We start from the raw sequence: 15,802 nt of genomic DNA on the forward strand, positions 1-15,802 counted from the left end.
TGGAGATGGCTGAGGGAAGGTGGGGTCTTTGTGTCTTCCTCTCTATCTATGCTTGCTGAGCTGAGAGACTCTAAGCCACTGGTTAGGGTCAACTGTGTCAATTGAACAGAGGCAGCTCCTGAGAATGGCCTGGGACGGGAATCAAAAAGTCAGAAGTGAGTAGACACAGGTGTTTCTTCCCGAAGCCAATCATACAGAGGTGTAGTGGCAAAGGACAATGTTGTCCATCCTTCTAGGAGTCCTGGGTGGTGCAAACAGCGAACAACCTTACTACAAAGTTTGGCAGTTCAAATTCACTCAGAGGTGCCTTAGAAGAAAGTCTGAGCTATCTACGTGGGAATTCTCTGCCCTTGAAAGCTCTGTGACACAGGGTTCTATTCTGACATGCATGGCACCGCCATGAGTTAGAGGCAACTTGGGCACTGTTTGCCCACGTGTCTGCAGGAGTCTGGGTGCTGACAGATGTCTCCTCGGATGCCTGGGAGAACCTACAGTCATATGCTGAGTGTCCGCGAGGGCATGGGGAAGGAAACAAAGAATTTCCTACCAAAAACACACGCAGACTTCCCCATCAGGTCCCTCGGAAAATAAAACACATTTAACTATAGTACAGCTGGTGAGAAATCCACCCCAAAGGCGGACAGTGCCTTGACTCTGGGAGCGGCATTTGGGATCCGCGGGCAGGGTGGAAGTCTGTGTAAAGAATCCACAGCACCCTCGCTCAGACAGGGAGGACAGAAACAATAACAATGAGACTGATCGCCACCAGCACTCCCGGGACACAAACTCTGAGCCGGGCACTGGGCTGAACTCCACCCGGCCTGCCCACTCTTGTAGTAAAGTTTGTCACAGATTACAAGCCCATCTGTTCTTGTTTGAACAACAAAAACACTGAGTGTAGATGTATTGAATGTTTCTATAATTGTCGTTGAGGAGAAGAAATTCTTTGAGCCTGGATAGTGCTCAGATCACTAGTAGGTTGTATATTGGGTTGCTAACTGCAAGGTCAGCAGTTCAAAATCCCCAGTACAGCCGTCAATCCACAGGAGCAGGTTTATTGTCCTGAATTTTATGGCAGTAAGGTTCGTTTGTGTGCTTATATTTTAGCATGTCTCGAACTTGATGAAGAAATCCATGAAGTCATTTATGGACCTGTAAGAAATGTGGGGAAATCATTTGAAGATGGTCAGTGGTTCTTAGGATGGTTTGAATCCTTCAAGGCCTTGCAAGGGATTGAGGAAGGTCTTGGGGACTACTGTGTGTAAAGTGACTAGGTCTGAGTGAACAAAATACAGGGAAGAATCACAGCATGGGCACAGCGGTAACGTGGCTCAGTGCTTTCACATGATGAACGTGTCTAGAAATGAAATAAGAGCTGCTTTACTCGGTTTCTTTCCTCTATCACGAGGGGAAACCAACATTAGGCTTTACTCTCAGCTCGATACCTTTTCAGGTTTGCACATTTGACAATGGAGAAGTTAGATCAACCACCTTTGACAATTGCTTTATTTGGGCCAGAAAATGGACGCTTCACTCAACAGCCTGCTGGGGTGTGGACTTCCATTGACTTCATAGGCAGGTAGCCTTGGGCACATTCATCTCTCTAGGCCTCGGTTTCCTCATTTGTCTAAATAAGGACAATCAGACCTACCTCACAAGTTTGCTGAAAGCATCTAGGACAACAGCTTGGCTCAAAACCCGATAAGTACATAAGCTCTGCGATCCTGTAGACAGCGATTGTCACTATAATGATGTCGATTTTACAGAATCTGCCCACATGCTTCATGCCTTGTCTTCCTAGATCTAGAGGGTCATTCACAGAACGAGGACAAATCCAGAACTTCTCTGGGAAGTGGAAGTCAAAATCCCATGAGAACGAGCATGTGGAATGACTTCTAGTAAGAAGGCTTTGTGCAGGCGACCAGGAACCAACTGGACTCCATTTCCTAGAGCAAAGTCAAGTGCTTTTAGTAGACTTGGTCATCCATAGACATGACCAGCCACTCTGGAAACCATTGGAAACAACTGTTCCCCATGATGCTTCTACCAGAAAGCACAAGGAAAGCCAGTCTTTTCAAGGTGCTGTAGAATCTGCCCTCATCTCCCATTCCTTTCTCCACCCTTTCTGGGAAGGATCTAGTCTTGAAGCCCTACAGCCTCTTCCCTCTGCAGGGCTCTCTCCCCTTTCTAGGTTCCCCTTGACCCCTGTAAAATTGGATTTGCAGGCACACGCATTCCCCCTGGCCATTTCTCCTTGGCACTGCCCTTGTTCAGTATTCTCAGTAATCTAGTTATCTGGTTCCTCGTTTCCCCCTCCAGAAGGTGCACCCCAGACGGGCAGGGATCTGTTTCGCTCATCACTGCATCTCTGGCCTAGAACAGGGGCGGGCACACAGCGCGGTGAGTCTGGAAAGGCTGTCAAGGAATCCATTTTCACCTCTCCAACAGCTGGGCCAGATTCCAGCGAAGGTCTTTCTAGCACAATACTCTGAGGGCTTGATTCAGGAGCGGCATTTCGCAAATTCTTTCAACAGAGGAGATAATGTATCGTTGGCTTTGTTTAGTGTATCTTTGACTTTGTTCCGTGAACCAGTATCTCCACCCTCAACCGCAGCATCATCAAGTTACCGACCTCCTGTAACATTAGAAAGGGGTGTGATTTAACTGTATTCTGTAAACTGAACCAAAGACTTCACTGGTTTTGTACATTAGAGAATGTAAGTATTAGGTTGCTGAAAATTTCTAGTTCCCATTGTCTGGTTTGTCAAGAAGCTTTACATGACTCTGTTTATTTACCTTTTTCCATTGACAATATTGACACTGTCTTCCCCTCCCACCTGGAGGGTGGGTAGGAGGGTGGATGGTGTTCATTTCAGTGATGAGCAGATAGATTTTTTTCTTTTCTTTCTTTATGGGTTATTTTAATCTTGATGTGAAAGCATATATTACTTTCTTTGCGTAAATTACTTTAAAATGAGAAACATCAATGACTCTTCTTTCTTTCCTTAGGCTTTCTTCTGATTCTGTATAACTCATAAGGCTGAGAAACATTTAAAAACCCCATTTAAGTTTCTGTCACTTGTCACCATTCCTGGGAGAGCAGATTATTTGAGAAACTGACAATCCTGGTGAAAGACGATGGGAAGGGTTTGGGATCTTGCAAGATGAGCTATACTGGATGAGTTTCACATCCAAGTTCCCTAAGGTATTCTCACAAGGCTGTCACTGAAGAATGAAATCTGATGTTCTATGATCTAAGGCGATGTATTGGGTCACACAATGAGCTGCTAACCACAAGGTCAGTGGTTCAAACCCACCAGCTGCTCCACGGGAGAAAGATGAGGCTGCTACTGCGGTAAAGATTTAAAGTCTCAGAAACCCAAAGGTCTGTGTCCTATTAGAGTTGCTGGCTGGTAGTGAGTTTGGGTTTTTGGTAAGCTACCAAGAGCCTGTGGGCAATAGGGGCCTTGTAGGTGTCTGAAGTCTATGTAATGCAAAAACATTGTTGGGAGTAAAGTCACGTTAAAACGAAGTGGTACAATCATGGCTAGTCACGAGGTAGACATGATCCAAAAATAAAATAAGGTTATTATGTTAAAGTACACACAATGCGTAAGGCTGCTTCATTAGCCTTAAAACAGAACCAAACTCTTTATGGAAGTAGAAACCTTTATCTTTCTTTCTCACAGGGGCTGGTGGTTTTGAGCTGCTGACCTTGCAGTGAAGAGTTTAATGCATAACCTACTATACCAACAGGGCCCCTTTAACCCAGCTAGAAACCCAGACCAACTGAACTCACTGCCTTCAAGTGGATTCCAGTTTGCAGCAACCCAGCAAACCAGAGTGGAACTGCCCCTGTGGGTTTCGGAGACGGTGAAATCCTAACTAGAGGACAGAGCCTCGTCTTTCTCTTGCTCAAGCTGTAAGGAGCTTTGCAAATATTTGGCGTTTATTGAGTTTAATACTTTTAATTGTGTAACTTTGGACAAGTGACTCTATCTCCATTGTGGATTTTCTAGTTTAATGGGGAACTTTCTGGTCTTATTTACCTCATACAATTATGATGATGCTCAATTGAACGTGGAAGGTTTTGGAAAGCTAGTATATAATAAAGTCGGAGGTATTCTACTGCAGCCTTCAGTTTGGTCAAGGCGCTCTGGAGGCTGAACGACAGTGAACACCTCTGCTTATCAGAAGGACGAGACAGGTATGAAAACTCCTTAGTCTGTGATACATATGCTCCCAACGTTGATGTTGACACGACTTCTTCTAGTGTCATGATTTTCCGCGTGTATAGTTATTTGTTTCCTTTTTATTGTGAATTAGCTGAAGTTTTTTTTCTTCAACAATTCATGCATTTTGTTTCATCTCACTGTATCCCCTACAATGAACCCTCTCTTAATCCACTTCTTCCCTGTTTCCATGCCTTCTTCTTTCCTTTTTGAGGTAATGACCATGCATTGATCTCAAAAGGTCGATTATTCTAAGGTGTCCATACCAACCTAGTTATTGTTCCCCCTGTAGACCTGTTACTGTTTTCTCTACTGTTCTTTCCATAAAAATCCCACAAGGGTTAAGGTAGTTCATTGGGGGGAGGGGGAGAGGGGAGGAGATAGGCAGAGTGCAGCCAGTGGTTTTGAAAACTTGTTACCAAGTCCAGAATCTGTGCTCAGTAAATCTCGGGGGAACAGGCTTTCTGTGCCCAGGAAGCCTATATCGTTTGCAGAAATTTAGGGCCCGTTTGTGCCTTGGTAGGAGCCCCGCCATATAACAGGGAACACATTGGGCTACTAACCACAAGGTCAGCTGTTTGAAAGCACCTGTTCTCCGCAGGAGGAGGAGGAAGCTGCCTACTCTCACAGTTACAGTCTCAGAGAACCACCAGGATAGTTGTAGTCTGTCCTACAGGGTTGCTAGGAATCAGTCGACTTGATGACGGTGAGTTTGGTTATTTGGTTTGTGACCTGGTGGCACTCTGGGTGCGACTCTGGGCTGCTAATGGTAAGACCTGAAGCTCACACCCGCCAGCCGCTCCATGGGAGAAAGGGAAGGCTGTCTGCTCCCAGAAAGAGTTGCAGTTTTAGGAACTCTCTTCAGGGTCACGGAGTCAAAATTGCCTTGATGGTCACGCGTTGCTGTGCCTGGTCATGCCGGTGATGTCCAGACGTAAACAATAAGGGCAATGTGGAGAAGGCTGGCGACAAGATCGCTTTCAGGACTGCCTTGGTGTGGGGCAGAAATTTCCAGCCTCTCGTAGGGAAGGGGTGAATGAGCTCAATTCCTCTGAAAGGTTCAGACACCAAGCAGGTCCCAGGCCCTATGGGTTTCATGAGCCATCTCACCCTCAGGTTGTGGTTGTGGCCATGACCCAAAAGGGAGGCCCCCCTCGTGGCCCAAGGTGGCAAGTCGCTGGTCCTCACTTAGTGGGCTGCAGACCCTCTGCATGCAGGTACACGTCCATTTGTCCTCATTCGGGATTCTCCAGAGCCTACACAGATGGCTATCCAGAGATGCTCAATAAATGCTTGATGAACCAGCAATAGGAGAGTGGAGAAATGATGAACAGCTGCTGCAGGATGACCTGGAAACTGCCTGGGGGCCCTAATGCTGATAAAAAGGACTTGGGCAAGAGAACACTTAAAACTTTCCCAGTGGTACCCCTAGCCAGAGGAAAACGTTTACCAATCTGTGACCCAACGCTGTGGTATTGAAAGAGAAGACCCTCAGCACGGGGATGGACACAGTGGCTGCAACAAGGGGCTTAAACAAAACAATGGTGAGGATAGTGTAGGATTGGCAGTCTTTCATTCTGTTGTGCCCAGATTCGCTAGGAGTTGTTGGAATGCATGTGACACCACATAACGGTGACCAAAAGTAAAATTGTTACAGCTGCAAAGTAATTTCATTGACAAATTCACAATAAAGTTATGTTATAGTACCATCTATAATTTTGATTCCATGAAATGTAGTTCATTGATCCGAAGTTTTGAAATTTATGGATGCCACTCTCTGTGAAACTAGAATTAAGCTAGATAAAAATTCTCAGAGCAATCAACTTCATAACTTTTTTTGTGGGGGTCACTTGTTAGCCTGCTCACTAGTCACGATTTTTGGTGTGTGTGTGTGCATAGGTATTTGAAGGGTTTGGGTATAGATGGCCTGGAGGCTATTTTTTCTTTAAGCCTTGATTCTTTCCTGCTACTAAGTGGTATAAGGTGCCCTGGCCTTCTGGTGGCATTATTGGCTTTGATCGAATCTTTAAGATGTGCTTCATCGAAGTGGCCGTTGCTTTCAAGTTTTGACACAACAGTCCATATACAAAATACGTTTAATGATCATTCGTGTGAGTAGATTTATATAAACAGAAAATAGCTCCATATTTTCTTTGTCAAGCAATCACACAAAACGCTAGAACCAACACAATTAGGAGACAGAAGCCACGGGGGCAAGGGTGGAGATACTCTATGTAAGACAAAAGCGCCATCTGGAGGAGTCATCTGAAACTACAATGCAGCAACCAAAGATACTCTTCTCCCCCACCTTGCCCTCTCCCCCACTTCCAAGCATTCAAGTACAATTTTTGAACTTGTGGGCAACAAAGGCAGGAATGAAAGATCCTCTTTGCGTGGCCTGAGCTCCGATTACTTCAAGCTTCCAGTAGAGGGCTCCTGAGAATATTGTTAACTGAGTGAGGTACTTCCAGCAGAACCGGACATGGAATCCTGACATCTGAAGAGGATTCACATTGCCTTGTTAATAAATATAAGTCGGAAAGTTCTAGGTAAAAGGAAAACACATAACTAGGTCCCCACTTGCTGTGTCCTGTTTTCTCTTCTCCCTGCACCGGGTAGGGCTTCATACACATCCATCAGTGTGTATTCCCCTTATCCACAATGAGATTAAGTAAATAAGTGATAGCTGTGTTTTGTCAACGGTATTTTGATTTTGACAGAGTAAACATCTTAGTTAAAAAGATAACCAGCAGTTTCTATTACATGTCAACTGTTAGTGGGTAAGTCTAAGTGGAGCAGGAGAACATCTCCTTTATCAACACGCAATTCTTCCTGTAAACAACTAGGTCTATCCTTCACTGGTGACGCTGTTTCAGTGAAAAAGTTGGGAAGGGGGTCACATGTAACCTCTAAAAGGTAGCTGTATACATCTGTATTTCTCTTTATAATGAGATCCTAGATGGAGTGTCTAGGTGGTGCAAACAGATCACCACAAGGTTGGAGGTTCAAGTTCCAAGACCATTTGGAGGCTCCTCGGAAGAAAGGCATGGAGATCTACTTCCAAAAAGGCAGCCGCTGCGAACTCCGTGGAACACCGTTCGAATCTGACATCATGCGTTTGTCCTGAGTCAGACTCAATGGGAACTGGCTAGCCTGGCTTTTAGAGATACTGCTATTTTGAGAGCATTTCATTGTTTTCTACCTCGATGCTTCCCAAGTATCTCTGGTGAAGAACTGTTCTTCAGTGTCTTGTCTCTTCATTCCCCATCACTGGAGGGACCAATACTTGGGTAAATTAAGATAAAACACCTTTTATGGCAACATCTCAATGTTCTGTCTCGCTTTCTGCACTTAACTTGCCTTACGCGGTGAACCATGTACCGGTGGCACATGGCTGCATCTCACGGCCACTGCCCCACCCTCTGCCTTCTCTTTGTAAAAATACCTGGAATTGCCCTAACGCTCTCAGTCCACCATTACCACTACTGTTTCCTTCAAGAACTGGACTTACGACTTCCTTCGCCTTCCCCCTCCACTTCAGATCTCCTGTCTACCTTTTAAAAGAATATAGTCTTTGTATCCATAATGACAAAAAAGCTGAAAAATTTCTAGAGTCCATTTAAAACTGACCCTCTACTTGCAACGTGTTTGTGCAACTCTTCCATTGCCTTGTTCTGCTTTGCTAGCCTTGGGGGCCATGAATTTGGCCTAGATACCAGAAGTTTGTGTGTAAGACACTTGGGTAGAATAGAAGTTTGAGTCGTTGAGGAAAACAGAAGAGACTTCTCTAGGCAAACAACATAGCTGACCAAACACACACTTTTTTGATATCACATGAACAGGAGCACATTCAGAGCGCTCTCTCTTCTCCTCCCCACTTTGCCGGACCACAAAAGGAAAGAGTCTTTTGCTGGCTCGGCAGCTGTAGATTTCCGGGGTTCCCTTCATTCACTAATTGGAAAGCAATTTTTTCCTGATCCCAGTAACCCTAGACAAAACTCCACATGGTCATATGTTCAGAAAAGTGTTCATACATTTCCATTTATAAGGCACAAAACCCACAGATTGATCAGAAAGAGATAGGAAACAAAGATTTCAAGACAATAAAGCAGCCTAGTTAATAGAGGAGGTTCATCCTACTGGAGTTAAAACAAACCACTTCCCTGTTCAGCCGACGCAGACTGCCTGAAGACATATGCCTCTGAGGAGGTGCCCACAGCCTTCGGTCCTTGCATCCTCGATTGGGTCAGTGCAGAAGCACAGTCCTGCGAGAGGGCTGTGTCACTGGAACACATCAATCCCAAACTCCGTCTACCCCATAGAAGCTGCTGGTCAGAGGCTTCCAGCTACAGGGTGCCCACTTGTACAGTCGGGCCAAGAGGAGCCTCTTGGGTCATCCCAGCATGAGCATTCAAACTTACTTGGGTCCTGGGGCTTGATTATTTTAGAGGGTCTGCTCTAAGCTGAGGCGTCTCTGGGTGATACAAAGAGTCAAGCATTCAGAGCTAAGCCTAAAGGTTGGTGGTTGGAACCACCTAATGGCTCCCGGGAGAAAGACCTGACGATCTGCTCCCCTAAAGATCACAGCCTTAAAAACCCTTGGGGCTGTTCTGCTATCACCTGGGCTTGCGATGAGTCACAATCAACTCAACAGCACCCGACAACTAGCCAAAAGGTTGGTGGTCTGAGCCCACCAAGAGACACCTTGAAAGGCAGGCCTGGTGACTTGCATGTGAAAGGCCACTGCCTAGAAAACTTTATGGAACGGGTCTACTCTACACACAGGGCGCTGCCAGGAGTCAGAATTCCCAACTCGATGGCAACTAATAGTAAATGCTAAGCCAGCAGTTCTCCACCTGTGGGTCGCGATCCCTGTGGGGGTCAAACGACCCTTTCACAGGGGTCACCCGATTCATAACAGCAGCAAAATGACAGTTATGAAGTAGCAACGACAATAATGTTATGATTGGGGGGGTCACTACAACATGAGGAACTGTATTATAAAGGGTCATGGCATTAGGAAGATTGAGAACCACTGCTCTAAGCTGAAGCAGAGTGCCACCCTGAGGACCCTGATGGGGGGAGCTGTGTGCGTGTCATGGGATAGCATCTGGTTAGGAGAATGGATTTGGGGTTCCTCTTGAATAAGAACCCTCATCGTGAGTCAGAATTGGGTGGTTGACAACTGGTTTGAAAGGAACCCTTAGAACCAATTGACACTATAGGTAGACCCCACAGCTCCCCTGTAATCCTGCACGCCACAGGTATAAAACAGAAGGGTCCCACGACACTGCAGTTATCTGAGCTTGTTGGCTGGGCCTTCTGGTGGCTCTTGGCACTCGGCTTACTAGTACCGTTTATATTATTAGTCTTTCTGAGAACAAGTTTCCTGAATATCCAGATGGATCCAAGCATTGCCTGGAAGTGTGGCTGCTCTTCGTCCGTTCTGTTACCATGGAAGGTGCAGCTGGGAGTGGGAGATGGACGGCACTTCAGGGAAATCACTTCAGCCCATCAGATAGGCGGTCATCCTGAGAAAAGGGTCAGTTGTTACAATGGAGAGAGGAGGGGCCAGAAATCAGATGAACTGAGCACTTGACGGTGTCTAAGGTTTTCACGGAAGTATCTTGAAGATTCCGATTGTGTTACCTTAGACAATCTTAAATCCAAATGAAATTGGGACCTTAGAAGCTATTCAGTTACCAAGCCAACATAGGATGGCCATTCCAATGGGGCATGGACCAGCCACCTACTTCCTTCATTCCTTTATTCTCCCTTTTGCTCTAGACATGCCCCTGGAGGTCACGAATTGTCCCAAACTTTGAGGCGCGAAGATTGTTCGCCTTCATTCAGCCTCCCGTGATTCTTAGCCCTTTGTAAGGCTCTGACCCAGGGGGAGACAATACTCCTGTTATCATAAGCAGCAGCAGCAGCAAAACTCTTTAATCCTAGAACGTTCTAGTGCTGCAGTCATAGTACAACCTTGGGAATATGTATCATTCGTTGAAAAGCCCATCCTTTAGAAGAAAACACCAGCCCCTAGTGTTGCACCATTTCCCCCTCATCACAAGCGGCCACCTCCACACACCACTCCAGCTTCGGGCCTCAGGAATCTTTCTTGGTCAGCCTGGCCTTGACTTTGTGCCTCAAGAAGGCGGCGGTGGCGCCGCTGCAGGCAGTCAAGAAAAAGAAGGAGAGGCAGGCCGTGTAGATGGACAGGGGGCTGTGGCGTTGCAGGAAGATCTCCTGGCGGCCCTGGAAGTCCAGGAGAATGGCCTCCAGCTGGGAGAGCGTGCAGATGGACAGAAAGGCGTGGAAGATCTGATGCCCGTGGCCCACGATGTCACAGGAGCCCGGGAAGTACTTCTCGGGCACGGGGCAGGAGAAGAAGTAAGCGCTGACCAGGAAGAAGACAATCTGGAGGGTGTGGTACCAGGCCGCCTGCTCCTGGCAGCCTGCCAGGTGGCACAGGGCCACGCGATGTGCCACGGGGCTGATGTCTAGGACGAAGGCCAGCCCGGCCGGTACCACTTGACAGATCTTCCGCATGACGGGGTAAGGCCTCCGGTAGCGGTACTTGGCATAGCAACAGCCCGCGCAGGACAACCAGCCGCAGAAGGCAGCGGCCGGCAGGAAGAAGAGCCAGAAGCGCTCGTACCACGCCTGGTCGGCGCTGTAGAAGAAGTGCGCCAAGGCGCTGCCGTACTGGTACACGCACACGCCCACGTAGTCGGCGAAGTAGAAGGTGTAGTGGGAGAGCTCCGACTTGGACTGCAGCAGGTGGGCCAGCAGGCTGCAGGTGAGGTACGTGATGGAGGACAGGACGTAGAGGAGCAGCGGCAGGGCGTGCGGCGAGGCCCAGGCCACGGGCAGGGCGTCGGCCTCGGCGAAGGCCCAGAAGCGCAGCAGGACGGCCAGGGCGGCCAGCAGGTGGGTCCACACGTTGACCACCTCGTTGTGTTTCTGGAAGAGGCTGAGGAAGTAGTAGCGCCACTCGTGGCCCGTGGGGCGATAGCCGGAGCGGATGTAGGGCTCGCGGAAGAGCTGCGGCACGTCGCTCTCGGGCACGGTGCAAGGCATCTTGGGAAGGCCGTCCTCGAGGATCTTGGGTAGGCGGCGCAGCTGCTGCCCGCTCACCGACAGGGTGCTCAGGCGCTCCAAGATGGCGGTCGTCATGGCGGCTCCGTCACGTCACCGGCGAGCGGGTGCTGCAACCTGGAGAAAAACGGAGTCACGTCCGTCAGACGGCGGTGAGCGAGCGAGCGGGGGCACCCGCACGGGGCAGGGGCTCCGCTGGCTAAGGAAGCGCGGCCTTCCACGGCCGTCGGCCAGGCGGCTTCCCCTGGCTCGTCAAGTTGGACGCACCCCGCCTGTGGCCGGAACATTCCGAGCCTGCAGCAGTGGACCCACGGCAGGCAGGGCGAGGGGCGGCACGACCCCGACCACGGGAATGCTAGCCACCTCCCTGGTTTTCAGTGACACGATGAGCCCTCACCAAGCCCGTCCGCCTTTGGAACCAGTGGCTGCCAACTCCGGACTCACGGTGACCCACCCCTGCCCCCCTGCATCGGCGTAGAACTGGGCTCCCGAGGGTTGTTAACCGGGATGTTTGCGGCTGTAGACAGCCTGGTCTTTCTTTCGAGGTGTTTCTCAAAACAACACCTTTTACTTAGCAGCCACGCTTGTTGATCACACACAAGGACCATCCTGGGGCACCCATTAGAAAGGATTGTCTGTTTTTAAATTGTAACCATCAAACTGGCTTTAAGTATAACTGCTATACTAAAATATAACAATGGTACCTACTGATATTACTAAAGATAGGCTTACATTTCTTTAGCATCTCGCCTGAAATTGCCCGTGAATTTCACAGGTGACTTGGTAATTTGAGACGAGCACCTGATTAACCTCAAAATAAAGACAAATGATAATCAGGTAGGGAAGGACCAATGTAGAGCCTGGGAAATATTTTAATATCACACAAAGTAAACACATGGTTTCGTTTTAACATAAAATCTAAACACAAACGTAATTGCTGTTTTTGAAACTATTTAATCAAGTGGCTTTGGATTTTCTCTTGTCTAACAACATCGATATTCAATCAATTTATCGATTTAGACTTTATCGGGTCTAAAACACATTTGACTTGCAATTGGAATTTCTAGTTGATGAATAAGCCAGATGAGGTCAGTGGTGAATATTTTATCAAATGTACCACAAAACAGCAGTTTTCCATAAATGCTTTACTCACTATCTAGGATTCTAGGTTATAAAGAAGGCTCACCTGAAAGGCTTTGGGCTTTTCTAGATACATTTATCAAATAAGACAGGAGCCCTGGTGGCATAGTGGGTTACATGTTGGGTTGCTAACCTCAAGGTCAGTAGTTCAAACCCATCAACTGTTCTCAAGGAGAAAGAGGAGACTTTCTGCTGCTGTAAAGATTTACAACCTCAGAAACCCAAAGAGGCAGTTCTACTCCGCCCTATTGGGTTGATAGGAGTCGAATGAACTTGAAGGCAGTTTGTGTTTTGGGATAATTAAGTAGGAGCTCTAGCGGCACAATGGGTAAGTGCTCAACTGTTAACCCAAAGGCTAACAGTTGCGACCCACCCAGTAGCTTGTTAGGATGCAGACCTGGCAATATATCCTATAAATCTCACAGCCTAGGAGACCCTGTGAGAGCCCTTGGTGACTCCTGGTTACAGGTTGGGCTGCTGTGAGGTCAGCAGTTGAAAACCACCAGCCATTCTGAGGGAGAACAATGAGGTTTCTACTGTAAAGAGCTGCATTCTCAGAAACCCACAGGGAAACTTCTACCTGTCCGATGCAGTCACCAAGAGTCAGTATTGACTTGATGGCAGTTAGTTGGTGAGTTTGTTCTTTCTAGGAAACCCTGTAGGGCAGTACTACTCTCTGACATGGGATTGCCATGGGTTGCAAATTAACTCAATGACAACAAAACACTGGCATAACATCAGTTTCAACTCCTAGTGACCCTTATAAGGACAGAGTAGAACGTCTCTGCAGGCTTTCCTAGACTGCAAATCGTTACTCATCTCTTTCTCTCAGAGCAGCTAGAGGGGTTGAACTGCCGATCTTGTAGTGATCAGTACAATCCACTCTGCCACTAGGGTTCCTTACATCAACAACCAGACGCTATTAAATATATTTGTTAAACTGAGGCTAGTAACATGAAATGCTCTATCCAATAAATGCACATGTATATTATACATACTGACATTACTAATATATTCTTTAGCACTTTTTTCTGTACTAACTAATTTCACTGGTAGCTTGAAAATATGGGGTAAGCAATGAAATGAACAACAACAAAAGACAGATAAACAATTTATCAATTAGGTCAGAAGAGGGCAATTGTGTTGATGAAGTTGATATTTAGTGAATATCTTGGGATTGTTTTTAGAGCTATATAGGATTAACACACAGGCTAAATTTGCTTTCCTATAAAATATAATAATGAAGATTGGCATTTGGTATTCAGTTCTTAAAAAGAAGTCAGCCAACGGCTCCACGGCAGAAAGAGTGGGCTTTCTACTGCCGTAAACATTTAGTGCCGGAAACCCACAGGGGGCTCGAGGAGTCAGGATTGACTCGCGGGCAGTGAGTTTGGTTTTTGTTTTGGACTTTCTCCTCCTCGGTAACTAGAGTGAGCCGGGCATTCCTCGTCTTGTTGGATTGTTTTCATTGTGCTTCGCAGATACTGCCTGGGCTACAATGGGCAGGTCTGTGGCTACTCTGCGTCGAGCAAATCTGCCGCTGCCATTTTCCCAGTGGCATGTGCTCACATCACGTTTCTTTGTCTCTGAGTTTTGCAATTGGCACAGCGTTTCAAATTTAAAAGTGGTGATGCACAGTGAATGGACTACAGCATGGCGTAAGCACCAATTTTTTTTTATTTATGGGGGACGAAAACATTGTGTGACTTGCTTTACTGTGGTGTGGAATTGAACCTACAATCTTTCTGAGGTATGCCTGTACTCTAAGAATCTCAAGCCTCAAAACATCTTTACTTTCATCTGGAATTAGATGAGCAAAGTGATTATTTCCTGCAGAAAGGAAGAGTTTACTGGCAAAAGAAATGGACTTTCGGTGCATGGACAGTTGTTACCACTCACACTTCCTTATTTCCAAAGCTGTTTTCCTCAGAAAAGTTTAAAACTTGACTTACCTCAGTGGCTCCCTTTGACTGAGACAGAAGCATCAAGTACTGCTTAAGGGACTACTGATTTTATGGAAAATATTTAGTCTTCTTACTTACACTCCTTAATATTAAGAGAGAGGAAAAATGTGTCTAATCAGGGAAAATGTGCAGAGCATGAAAATTAATAAATTATGAAAGTAGTCCAGGGCGATCTGAAATCAAGCTTTGATGTTGCCACTTACTAAGTGACAATCAGTAAATGTAAAACAACTCTCTAAGCCTCACATTCATCGACTGTAAAGGGGGGAGGGGTAATAACTACATAACACACAGGATGCTGTGATGGTTAAATGATAGAATCTAAAATATAAAATGGGGAACAGTTCTTCCCAGCCCAGGAAACGTACTCAGTAAAGGTTAAGTACAACTGATATTTTATTACAATGAGCTGGAATCTGTGCTAGCTACTAGGGGAACAACGGCGAATCGTTTCTGCCTCCAGGAGACCACTGGCCTCAGGATCCATTGAAGGGATGCTGACAAAAACATGCCTTACATGCTTCCTAGAGGTGGGTACTGGTAAAATGGTACAACTCTGACACACACCTTTCCTGATTTTAAATCCTGCAATATTCCCTTGTTCTGTTCAGACAGTTGCCTCTTGATTATACACAGATTCTGCATGAACACAGGAGTGTTTTGGAATTCCCATTTTTTTTCAAAGCTATCCATAGTTTGTTATGGTTCACATAGTCTAATGCTTTTACCTAATCAATAAAACACAAGTTAATATCTTTCGGTATTCTTTGCTTTCAGCCAAGACCCAGTTGACATCAGCAAAGTGCTTGCTGTTTCCAATGCAAATGCAAATGACATTTTATATTTTTTTAAAAATATGTAAATAAATACTTTTATTGGGGGCTCTTACACCTCTTATCACAATCCATACAATTATGTTGTGTTAAGCACATTTGAACATATGCTGCCATCATCATTTTCAAAGCATTTTCTTTCTACTTGAGCCCTTGATATCAGCTTCTCACTTTCCCCCTCCCTCCCCCATCCGTCCTCCCTCATGAACCCTTGATAAGTTCTAGATTATTAATTTCATATCTTAAATCATCCTCTGTCGCCCTTTACCCACTTTTCTGTTGTTCATCCCCCTGGGAGGGGATTATATGTTGATCATTGTGATTGACTCCCCCTTTCTCCCCCCACCTTCTCCTTATCCTCCTGGTATCTCTATTCTCATTATTGATCCTGAGGAGTTTATCTATTCTGGTATCCCTGTGTTATGGGCTCTTATCTGTAGCAGTGTGCATGTTCTTGTCTACTCGAATTTGTTAGGTAGAATTGAGGTCATGATAGTGGGGGGGGGGAAGCATTAAAGAACTAGAGGAAAGTTGT

General features: G+C 46.3%; 1 protein-coding gene across 1 annotated transcript in view; it reads right to left on the reverse strand.

The window, feature by feature from the left end:
- Window positions 1-9,216: 9,216 nt before the first annotated feature.
- PAQR8 (progestin and adipoQ receptor family member 8) overlaps window positions 9,217-15,802 on the reverse strand; it is a 49,264-nt gene continuing 42,678 nt past the window's right edge. The window contains exon 2 of the mRNA XM_004696358.2: window positions 9,217-11,447. Within this exon, the coding sequence (XP_004696415.1) occupies window positions 10,338-11,408 (1,071 nt within the window). The 5' untranslated portion in view covers window positions 11,409-11,447 and the 3' untranslated portion in view covers window positions 9,217-10,337. The remainder of the gene's footprint in view (window positions 11,448-15,802) is intronic.

The sequence above is a fragment of the Echinops telfairi genome, unplaced genomic scaffold (genome assembly GCF_000313985.2).
Source record: "Echinops telfairi isolate 266 unplaced genomic scaffold, ASM31398v2 ScPeMD7_3533;HRSCAF=4204_1, whole genome shotgun sequence".
NCBI lineage: Eukaryota > Metazoa > Chordata > Mammalia > Afrosoricida > Tenrecidae > Echinops > Echinops telfairi.